The 12,512-nt window shown below is 45.3% G+C and overlaps 1 protein-coding gene across 3 annotated transcripts in view; it reads right to left on the minus strand.

Annotated features, from left to right (window-relative positions):
• ACOT9 (acyl-CoA thioesterase 9) overlaps window positions 1–12,512 on the minus strand; it is a 93,364-nt gene that overhangs the window by 51,251 nt on the left and 29,601 nt on the right. For all 3 annotated transcript variants that reach the window (XM_088455372.1, XM_088455370.1, XM_088455373.1), the window contains 3 exons: window positions 11,636–11,739; window positions 10,197–10,270; window positions 8,682–8,749 (listed from right to left, as the gene is read on the minus strand). In XM_088455372.1, the coding sequence (XP_088311498.1) occupies window positions 8,682–8,749; window positions 10,197–10,270; window positions 11,636–11,739 (246 nt within the window). The remainder of the gene's footprint in view (window positions 1–8,681; window positions 8,750–10,196; window positions 10,271–11,635; window positions 11,740–12,512) is intronic.

The raw sequence follows: 12,512 nt of genomic DNA on the forward strand, positions 1-12,512 counted from the left end.
ATCATCTCTGCCAAAGGTGTCCACCAACCAATTTTCCAGGAACGCCTCTGGTTGAGACCCCTCCGACTTCTCGAACAGACCCACAAAACGGATGTTATGTCTACGAAGTCGGCCCTCTATATCGGAGATTTTGGTACGACAGGCCACCATCTGGGACTCCAAGGTTGTAAGCCGTCCCGCAACCGGAGCAGTAATATCCTCTAATGTAGAAATAAGGGTCTCAGCCTCACCAACACGTTCTGGCATCGTCTGCATATCATGACGGATAAGGGAAAGCTCCACATGTACTTCAGAAATCTTGCCAGACAGCGTTTTCTCTGAAGAGGTAATTGCCTGCATTAAATTTTGCATAGTGATTTCAGGCTCCGAGGGAGAATCTTCAGGAGCAGGCGGAGAGGAGGGCTGAGAATGAGACGGAGTCCCTGAAGAGCTAGATCCCGTAGCCCCGCCGGTTCCAGAACGGGAGAACCTCTCCAGCCACGCAGCAGCTGACTGTTGGGAATTTTTACACATTAATACTGGACCCCAAGAACAGATGCAGGGAACAGCAGGCAACCAAAATCAATACAGGATGGCGATCAGCAGCTGGGTACAGGAGGAGGAGGGTTTATAATGTCCCAAGTGACCCCAGAGATCCAGGGGAGAAGATGAGCCACCTCTCCTATCTGGCCAGGACACTAACCAGCAGAGTGCTGCACCCAGCACTGAAGGCAGGAGCCCCAAAGCAGCTTGATCCGGATCCAAAATGGCGGCCGCGATCGGGAATCGCGGGTCCGCGACGGCAGGCACGATGCAGTAATTTCTATGGGGGAGGGACCCCCACCTCCCCAGCACTCCAGGCCACCCTCCGGTGGAAAGAGGAGACAGGCGCCGGAGCCAGGAACAGCCTCAGAGACCGGGGACCGGATCCAAGATGGCGCCCGTGACAAAGAGACGCTGCAGGGAGAGATCTTCAACTCCCATAGCACAGCAGCCAGCACACACAGACTGACCCAAGGACTCCTGCAGCAGGCAGTGGTAGGTACCAAAGGAGAAGGTAAGTGCCAGGGACCGGGTAGAGAGGTCAGGATGCTGTATCGGATATTCAGGGCCTAGGAGCTGCGATATTAGCTGCCTACAACCAGCTCATCCAGGCCACACCCCGATATCCAGTACTTTTAAATAAAATGTATCCGCAGGTCCCCAAAGTTTGCTGGAGACTCTGCACCAGGTTCCCTTCTCCACATATGGTGGGACTGCCCTTCCCTGACTACTTTTTGGTTGAACGTGTTTGAGTGTTCCAAGATAATTCTTGGGGGAGAGGTCCCTAGAGATCCCGGCTTTTGGCTATTAAACATTACCTCTTCTCATATGTCTTCATACAAGAATTCCTTATTGAGGCACTTAAACAATGCAGCTAAAGCGGTAATTCCTGTGTTATGGAAGTCCACCTCCCCTCCCTCTATCAAAGATTGGTTCAAGAGGATCGATTATTACATGGATATGGAGGACATCATATCCTTCTCTAAAGGTAGTCCCACCGACTTTACAGTTTTATGGTCTCCTTGGCTGCTGTTCAAGGGATCTACACAATATTCCATGTTTAATGGCTCCAACTCTGTTCCCGTATCTATCTCGTCTTGATTTTGATATAATCCATTTGAGATTATGAAATCTGTCCCCATAGATCACCCACCTTGTTTCCTCCTTCCCTTCAGACCTTCCTTCCCCTGAACTTTCCCCTATATTGTATGTTATTGTCTATTGTTGATTTTATTTTACTGTATAATTTACTGTGCGATTTATTTACAATGTATTAGTATTTTGATTGTATTATTTGAAGTGGAATTAATTGTCAATCTATATTTTTTTCTATTTTGTTCTTTTCTTAAATGGTCTGATTTTTTTTCAATAAAAACAGTTTGTGTAAAAAAGAACCAATAAAAAAATCCCACGGTGCTACCGGTGGAACAAAAGGAAGCTGAACTTGCAAAACTCCCTAAAAAATTTTTTTTAGATTTGGTAATGAGGCAATCTTCCTCTGGAAAGAGACTGAAAGTGCAGAAACCTGCATTCTCAAAGTGACCAGGCGTAGACTACTGTCTAAACCAGCCTGGAGAAAAGCCAGTACCCTGGAGATCCTAAACACCTTAGGGTCATACTTTCTATGGGCACACCACTGACCAAAAGAATGCAAAAACTGTGTAATAGATGCGGGCAGAGGCAGGCTTTCATGCCCTAAGCATCATCTCAATTACAGAACAGCTCTAAAAATGTTAGAAATCAAGAGCCACGCCGTCAAAGCCAGACGAGTTAAGTCCGGATGCCGGCAGGGACCCTGCGTTAGCAGATGCTGCCATAGAGGAAGAGGATATGGACTGTCTATGGATAGATTCTGTATGTCGGTGAACCAGTGACGTCTGGGCAGAGCCGGAGCCACCAGTATTACTGTTCTGCCTTCCTGCTTGAATTTTCTGAGAACTCTTGGGAGGAGGGAAATTGGAGGAAAGAGATACACCAGCTTGAAGTCCCATCTTACTACCAGTGTGTCCACAAAGGATGCTGATGGGTCTCTGGACCTGGACCCATACCTGGGGACCTTGTGGTTGTGACGTGATGCCATGAGATCTACTTCTGGTAGGCCCCATTTGTTTACAAGAAGCTGAAACACACCCAGATGGAGACCACTCTCTGCCGTGTATGTCCTGGCGACTTAGGAAGTCTGCTTCCCAATTGAGTACTCCCGGTATGAATACTGCCGAGATGGCCGGAAGGTGACGTTCTGCCCAAATCAGAATCCTTGTCACTTCCTTCATGGTTGCATAACTTCTCGTGCCTCCCTGATGATTGAGGTAGGCCACAGTAGTCGCGTTGTCTGACTGGATCTGAACCGGCTTGCCCTGGAGCAGGTCCTGTGCCCTGACAAGTGCTTTGTATACTGCTTGCAGTTCCAGAATGTTTATGGGCAGATGACTTTCTTGATTTTTCCATCTTCCCTGAAAGTGAGAAATGACCGGTCACTGCCCACCACCCGCGAAGACTGGCGTCCATGGTGAGAAGCACCCAATTTGGAATCCAGAATGGGCGCCCTTTGTTCAGATGATCCTTTCTTAGCCACCACAGGAGAGACGAACCTCTGGAGTAAGGAGGATCTTCTGGGACCTTATTAGATGACACTGTCCTTTCCACCTAGAGGATCAATTTTTGCAGAGGCCTGGAATGGAACAGCGCATACCCCACCATGTCGAAGGTGGATACAATTGATCCCAGGCCCTGCATCGCTAACAGAATGGATACCCTTCGCTTGTGTAGCAGCTTGCGTATTCGCAATGATAAAAGAGCAATCTTGTTCTCTGTAAGAAACACCCTTTGTGCCCGAGAATCCAGAAGAGCTCCCAGATGTACCATCTTCCACGTTGCAGAAAGCGATGATTTCTTCCAGTTGATGATCCAGTTGTGCTTTTGTAGGCAGGTAGGCAGGTTTTGTAAAACCACCGGAGTCTGTGCCAATATCAGAAGGTCGTCCAGATATGGTAGTATTCTGACTCCCTGACGCCTGAGATAGGCCGTCATGACCGCCATTATTTTGATAAAGACCCTGGGGGCCATAGATAGGCCAAAGGGTAGTGCCTGAAATTGGCTCCATTGAAAAAATAATTGACCGGAGAGTTTCCATATGAAACTCGGGTACATGGAAAAACCTGTTGAGGGTTTTTAGATTCAGAATAGGGCAATTACCCCCAGTTTCTGAACAAAGAATAGATTGGAATAACAACCCCTTCCTTGTTGAGACACAGAATTATTATCCCTGCTTGCTGTAGGGAGTGAATGGCTTCCTGAAGGGCCAAAGCCTTGACCACATCTGATGGAGGATCTGTGCAAAAAAACTTCTGGGGAGGATGCCTCCTTAAAGTGAGGACATACCCCTGTGAGACCACTTTTTGGACCCAGGCATAAGTTGTGGTCTGACGCCAGTAATCAGCAAACTGAACCAGTCGGACTCCCACCCTGGGATCCCCCAGGAGGAGGCCAGGCCCATCAGGCCGAAGGTTTGTCATCCGGTTTAGAAGTTGGACATCTAGCCGGCCCAGACCTCTTAGTTTGTCGCCTAGTAGTCTTGCAAAAACTAGACGGTTTAGAGGAAGACTGTTCACTTGCTCGTCGCTGAGGATGGAAGGACTGAAAAGAAACCTGCCTAGACTTTATTGTAGCCGTAGATGGCAGAATTGCTGACTTTGAAGCCGCCAGAGTAGCTATTATTTTATCTAACTCTGCTCCAAAAAGTACTTTCTTATAGAAAGGCAAGACTTCCAGAGAATTCTTTGATCCTGTATCAGCTTTCCAGGATCTTAACCAAAGGGCCCTCCATGCCACTATTTAAGCTGTTGATGCCTTAGAAGCTAAAATTCCAGCATCTACTGCAGCTCCTCCCAGATAGGAAGCCGCTTCCCGTATATGGGAGATATATATCATCTGTTCTCTGAAAGCATTTGGTAGAGAGTCTTCCAATGCCCCTATCCATTCTTCAACAGCTTTGGCTACCCAGGCTCCAGCCATAGCTGGACGAGTAACAGCTCCAGATGATGAAAATTTTGTCTTGAGACATGCTTCAATTTTTCTATCTGTGGAATCCTTCAGAGAAGATGCAGACAGAATAAACAATGTAGCATTTCTGATTAAATGCGTCACATGAGCATCCACAGCAGGAGGTACCTCCCATTTAGTACATACAGAAGCTGGAAAAGGACACAACGATGTTATTCTTTTATTCACATAAAACAGTTTGTCCGTGTTACCCCATGCCTCTTCCATAAGCTTAGTGAGCTGTTCAGACACTGGGAAACACCGTTTTGGCCACCTTTCAGTGTTGATTAAGCACTGGAGCCTTCTTACTATGAGCTGGTTCATCATCCTGAATATCTAGGATTGATTTAACCGCCCTCACCAAAGAAGCAACATCCAATATGGACGGATGTCCCTCCTCCCCCGAGCTAGACCCTAGGGAGGAACCCTGCACATCATCTGACTCCTTTGATGATGCGTCTGGTATCCATATGTTGAGCAGACTGATAAAAAGATAACTACCAGTCTGCTTTCAACATTAGATGGTGCCATATTCTGACTAGAATGGCCATAAACATCCTTCCAGGAAGGATTCATAGGAGGTGCAAACATGGCATGCTGTGGATACCCCATCCAAGGAGGCAGTGTGGGAGCAGCCATACGATCCATAAACTGCTTCATTACCTGGGACAAAGAGGATGCCCAAGATGGCTCTTGTTCAGGTACAGGTAAATTGGACTGGTGAGGTGGCTCTTTATAACAGACCACACACAAACCATACTTTACGTCATAAGGAGACAAAAAAGTCATACATGATTTACATGAAACCAGCACGGGTGCTCCCCCTCCTCTTTTCCTTTACCCTTTGACATGTTCAAAATAAAGGCAATAAACGCAATGTTATATGACAGCCTTCACAAAATCTTAGTGAATGTGAAGTACTCAAATAAAAACCTCCACCCCAAGGGGATGGAGAGAAAAAACAGTGATAGCTATAACTGACAGACAGAAATAACAGACCGTGTCAATACAGCAGCTAGCAAACAGTCACATACAATGCATATGTAATATAATTACAATCGACTCTAAATCAACTACACAAGCACCAGGAATGGTAGGATATATAGAGCACCATATACCTTAACCAAAGGAGAGGTATACAGGGAGACTGACCCAAACCCTCCTGAGACCAACAGCTACAGCAGCGCAGAGATAGTGGATCGTGAGCGTCTCATACATGTGGAGGGTAGGCGGAGCAACCCAGAAGCGCAAAACCCTTTGTAGGGACTGCATCTGGGTTGGGGGAGGAGCTGCCGGGGGAGTGCCTACCTCCCGTAAGCTGCATAAACCAGCCGGGTACGTTGGCCTCATGGCAGCAGAATTGCATCTGCTGCCAATCCCCAGCATCAGACATGATAAGGCCTCGGCGGTCTAGTGAAGACGCAGACGCTCCCGGGCCCTGACTGCAGCGGCTTCCAGTGCATCTCCAGCACCGGAAGAACTGCCGCACGATTCCCCATAAGCGAGGAATTGCCTTACCTGACATCTCTGTGCGTCCGGTTACCAGCATCACTGCTAGCAAGCTCAGCCGAGATCCGCCGGAATAACCAGCCCTGCTACTGGTGTTGCGACCCGACAGAGGTAGATGGAGTCGCTGTATATGCGTCTTAATTTAAACGCTTAGTACTGCTAACCCAAAGACATAGAAATAAAATAAAACATAAAATAAAAGCTTAGGACTGCCTGAGCAGTCCCGTTACAAAGGTGCGTCTTAATCCTACCTCACCAAACGAACAACTGAATGCCTGTGGCTAGGGTTGGGGTATATATGGAGGAGGACTCGAGGCATCCTGGGAGCTGAAGCTTTAACCGTTTGGTGCCTGGATCTCTCCAGCCACATTATCCCCATGGTATCCCTGTGAATCCCGATGGACCCTGAAGAAAAAAAAAAAAAAAAGAGTGGAGTAGTTGCCCATAACAACCAATTGGCTTTGAGGTAGCATTTATTAAGTACATTCTATAAAATGTTAGGTAGAAGCGGATTGGCTACTAGGAGTTACTTTCTTCATTGGTCCTCTTATCCACGGTTTGATACATCAATCTCCAAGTCCTCACAACAACTATGCGTTAATTTGAAGATGACCATTTTGTACTTCATGAATGAGAGATTGAGTAAATGCAGGGGGAAGTACTGGAAACAAAGACCAGAATGCTGGTAGGTGAAAAAGGATTAAACTCTAAAACTGCCCCTAGAGGTAGATTTACTAAAGTTTCTAAAAATAAAAAGTGGTAGTGTTTCTCATAGCAACCAATCAGATTCTGTCTATATATTTCTAGGATGCAAAAGAGAAATGATAGCTACAATCTAATGGTTATGCTCCAGACTATTAAAACCACTTTCTTACCTCTCCGTTGTCTGTCCAGGATAGCACAGCGGTCCGCTCACATTGCACATAAAATCCCGGCTGGTGCGGAGGTCTGTCTGTGCTGCTTCTGCCCCTTCTGCTCAGTGTCCTGTTACTGAGCATGGAGATGGCTCTCTGCACCCTATTGCTCAGTGTGTTTTCACAGCATGATGGCACACAGGCTGCACGCCAGAGTTCCCTCCTAAACAACAGTATGGGCGCAGCCATATTGGACACTTGATGTTCTTCCTACACTCAGAGCGCTGCTCCCAGACCAGCTGATCGCAGCATCCAATCCCTGGGGATCCTCCCCTATAAATTCCATTTCCTGACTGGCCTCTGTTAAAAGTAGAACGTTGCTTCTTGCTGAAGTTACAGCTCAGGGCTGAGCTCCCAGGTACTCTGTATCTGAACAGTCCCTGGGCCTGATACAGCAAGGATCGCTATTCTGCTAATACACACGCAACGCAGTTGCTAATATCAGTGGTGATATGCAAATAATTGCATTTGCATTGCGATCGCAGCCTAACATAAGGACGCCCACTTCCCCTTACTCACACCAGTATACTTTAGCAACATAGCAAAACAATCGGTAACATTGGAAAACATCGGACCCATACGCACAGTTAAGGCAGGTCTGACCTCACTCAGGAACTGCTTACTTCAGCGCATGCTATGAGACCTCAGGCTGTGTATGGTATCACAGTGGCTAATGTATGCACGTCTCTGCAACACGTTGAAATGCACCGACACGCCTGCGTACGCCCGACCACACCCCCGTTACTAGGCTCTTCCTGTCAAGCGATGGGTCTGTGTCGCCACTGCGATCTCAGTTCGCACTGCATATGCATGCGCAGCGCAAAACAATCAGCCAATTGCATGCGTATTAGCAACTGCGATCCTTGCTGAATCAAGCCCCCAGTCCATTATATCCAGTAAACATGTTTCCTATACCATCTTGTACACCAGTCAGGTTTTTACCACTGAGACTTGTTCTTACAGCCACCATCAGTTCCAGCCGATAACTCCAACCATCGGTCTCTTCCGATGCTTCCAACATCGGACTCATCAATTAAAGTTCCTCAATTCATCAACCTCGGTTTCAACCGATCAAGTACATCAATTCATCAACATCGGATTCATATCCATCAAGTTCTTCAAATCATCAACATCGGTCACAAACCGATCCAGCATCATCGGTCCGTATCTGATTCTGCTCAATCATATTATCCTCTCCAGTTCTCATTGCAACCTGCTATTTAATAAAGACATTCTATTTCTGTCCTCGCCTTCAGGCCCATCATCCACTGCCGTATCTCTACCTCCTCACATCATTATATGAGCAAGTCCTGGCTCAAGCCACCCAAGTTCCTTCACGCATCTCTGATCTCCCCTTCAGCCTCCCACGCCTGTTCCTACCCAAACCAACCCTAAGGCGTGACACTAATGAGCAACACCACTTTTAATTTTTAGATGCTTCAGTAAATCTACCCCCTAGAGAGCACGGAAGTGCAGACAACTTCCATGTCTAGAAAGTAACACGTGTGATGGGAGGTAGCAGGAATCCACATCAGCAATTACGTATGCTCATGAGACATTTTGAACCATCTTCAATCGTATACAAATGTAAAAATGCCATAGCTCATTTATAAATAATTACCTACAACAGTGTCACTTATATAGAGAACCTTAGCATGATAATCATATTAATACATCAAAATGGAAACCACATACACTCTCCTTGCTTGAAAAGATCTTCCTCTTCCTTTCCATCTGGAACTAATGGATTAACAAATGCTGGCCTGAGGGTGGTAAGAGGAAGAGGTATATGAGAAGGTGACTTCTGATAGTTATAACACACCTGAGCAAAAATACTCAGTTCAGGCAATCGAGTACGACCAAGATTGTAGCACTAACAAGGGGTAATTACTGTAAAGGCCAAAAGGTATGAAACTAGATTTTTTTTAAACAAATGTCTGCTCCGTTTCAACTTTATCAGAGCTTACATACAGTATAGACCTTCACAAAGCACATCATTTACAGCAGCATCAAAAAGTGCTAAAACTGATTTCAAATGTATTCGTAGGTTTATCTATACAGCGCCATAAACGTACATACCGTCTTATGCTATAAATAACAATTTGGGGGAATTGCAACTTCAGGCTAAGGAATAAACCATGGAAGAGATGCCTGCCCAAAGGGCTTTACAAACTAATATGTGGGATAATGCACTCCCTACTGTAAAAATTATAGGGACAAAGGACATATTAAAAACACACCTGGAGTAATCTTCTACCTGAGCCAAAATAATAGTTATTTATAAGATGGGCAAAGATTCAACTTTATGAAGCATTTCCACCCCGCGGCTAAATGTCAGGGCTGACTGATGTAATTAAATGCCGATACCCCGCATGTTAAGCCCCACAGGGGTTCACTTTTCCTCACAGCACTCAGGAGCCGCGAGAAAATGTTCTAATTAAAAAGCACCCTCTTGGATTTAACGCACAAGGAAGCACATTCCAGCATTTTACGTGGAATCTATGGATTACCGTGCAGGAAAAATACAGAATAAATGAATAGTTCCAGATGTGAAACACAGAGCTTTTCCCAGCATCTAATTGGATATGCACACTATTTACGCTCATGCTACCGTCCAATATCGCTACTGCATGTAGACCTGAACATTTTTGCCAAGCTCTGGGCGATTAGACTAGACCAGGCCATTACAGCACTAATCTATCCAGACAAGGCTGGTGTTATTCCAGGCCTTCAGGGTGCAGATAAAACACAGTGCACCATAGGTTTTATTCATTTTAGCCAACAAACAGAAAATGTCTTAATTTTGCACCTTAGATGCCAAGAAGTATCTCAGAGTGGGATGGTCCTTTAGGAGTTTAACAATGACTACTAATGGGGTTCAACAGATTCTTTACTAGAGATGTGCAGGTTCGGATTTACTTGGTTCTTTTCGCCATATTACCGCAAGTTCGGATTAGTTCGGATTTATCTTATTGGCTATCCAAAACACGTGGCGGCCGGATAGCCAATATGATTCCATTTTTGAGATCCGAACATATCCGAGTAAATCCAAACCGCACATCTCTATTCTTTACCAATTGCAAATGGTCACAGGACCTTTAGCAGTGAGTGCTAGAGCTAATTCAAACATTTCTGGGCTTCAGTCAGCAACTCTATTTATAAAATATCTGTATGTATTATTGGTGTATTATAACTAACTGGTGCATTCACCTCTTATTCTCTGGATCTCTGGCCACCATAACAAACGTTGCATCTAGCAATGGACTGTAAACCCCATCATGGAGCTATAAACAGAAGAAAGCAAATAGAACAGTTACATTAGCTTTAGCACTTTAAACATGGAAGAGAATAATAATTATTGATGATGTGATGTTTCAAAAGATCCATTATCTCTGGAGCTATTCCCCCTTGTTCACTCCCTTTATTATTATATATTTTTTATTGTTATTGTTTATGATCTTTTCATTAGTCTTATCTTTGTGCAATTAATTGTATCATAGCCAATGTTGGTTGTATTTTCAAAACTGCTAATAAACTTTACAAATTAAAAAAGTTAAAAAAATAATCGATGATGTGGGTGTTAATAGCGGGAATGAGGGAGTTACTAGTTGTAAATAAGTTAACTATATTAAAAGAGGTTATTCTGAAAATACTGAAGCTGTTAATTAATGAGGGCATGATATTTTATGGCATTCACAAAAATGCATTAGGATATGGTGGCCATTGGCATGTTCCCTGCACCGTGTGGTGCCCAGTGGGGTGTTCCCTGCACCTTGTGGTGGCAAACTGGGGTGTAAAGTTCATTACAGACTCAACATGGCTGCTTTGTTTGGTTTGCGTTGCAGGTTTCCCCTCTGTTCCCCAGTGAAATTCTGACTCACATGGATGGGAAGTTATGAAGGAAGGGGTATCAATAACACCACTGCCTGTATTAAACTGACCAATGGTAGTAACATAAAACTGAGCTGTGCCTGATTTGCCATATTGGTGTAACTCTGCAATCCTGTATTGTGAGCTCACCTAGAACCAAGTAAAATGTAATAAATAAATGTTTATGTCTATTAAGCATAGGACAAACCATGTTTGTAATGTCAAAATTTCCCTACACTCTATTCATATACTCCCAATGGGGTGATATGCAACATATCTGTTCTGCTCATGTCAGGTTGCAGAGTCCAGTACCAACTGCTAGAGGAAGCCCACATGCCACAACCTACTGGGAAACACCCAGCGAAGTGACTAGATTTGTCCCAACCTAGAGAAACTTCTCCAAGTTAGAAAACCTATAGTCCCGTGGTTCCCAAACTTTCTTGAACCACGGCGCCCTAGAGTAGAGTATCGGCATTGTTTTCATGGCACCCCTAGGCTAAAAGTTTGTTATTGAGAAATTCCGAAAAATTTTAGTAAAGTGAAGTAAATTGTGCTAGCTGTCATCCTTAGGTTCAGTTATGTGGTGGTGGACAGGTTTGAACTTCTGTTTGTCCACATATTTATATTACATTGACCATAAATAATTTGAATTGGTGCTGGACCACCAACCTAAGGCACCCCTGCAAGTGTCCCAAGGCACCCCCAGGGTGCCACGGCGCACAGTTTGGGAACCACTTCTATGGTCAGTTGTGCTATAGGATCATCTACATTTTACACACCTGTAACATGTGCATTTTAACTTCCATTGATGTTTTCCCAACCCAGGAAACATGTCCTGTCAGCTTAATGTCACAGTCATGAGAAATAATCTGCTTACGGAGATCTGAAAGAGATAGTGAGAGACACAAATGCTTATTCACTAAATGGGGAATTTGCAAACTGTCCATAGCAAGCAAAAGAACTGGCGCACACAGACATTTTCTGGACGGTATGCCCCCAGGGTGTGTGGGATGAGCCTGTAGCAGAAGTAGAGCAGACAGGGCCCAACTGTACTGCATGCAACTCAGTTTGGCTTTTTGTACATATGTAATTATGCACACCTAAGCGATATATCTGCAGATCCAGTGATCTGCAGATATATCTGCAGATGATGGTCGTTCATACACAACGAACCATCATCTGCATGCTGTAGCGGGTCCCGGCGGGCGGGGGGGAAGGTCGGGGGTGTGTCCCGGAGGGCATGTTACGCCCCCCTTTCCCCGCGGCTGCCGCTGTGTGTGTACGGGCGGTCTGCGGACCGCCCGTACATTCCTGCCAATGGACAGATATGTCTGCAGACATATCTGTCCACCGGCTGTGCAGCGCAGCCAACGTGATATGTCTGTGAACGACGCCATTCACAGACATATCGTTGGTACACACTGGCCGACGTGCAGCAGATATATTGGCCGATCAAATGATCGGCCAATATATCTGTCAGTGTGTACCCAGCATTAGGCAGAGGCTACTGAATGCACAAATGGCACACAGAAGCAGATCAGTATCTGCTTTACCTTGCCTCTCTCTAAAGGACAAGGTTCCGAATGCTACTCATTAGGCTACCAGAATAGAGCAAGCAAAAAAAAATCTTAGACATTCTTGCAGGGCTGTTCTCCT

Source organism: Taudactylus pleione, unplaced genomic scaffold, assembly GCF_031769625.1.
Source record: "Taudactylus pleione unplaced genomic scaffold, aTauple2 ptg000040l, whole genome shotgun sequence".
In the NCBI taxonomy this organism is placed as follows: domain Eukaryota; kingdom Metazoa; phylum Chordata; class Amphibia; order Anura; family Myobatrachidae; genus Taudactylus; species Taudactylus pleione.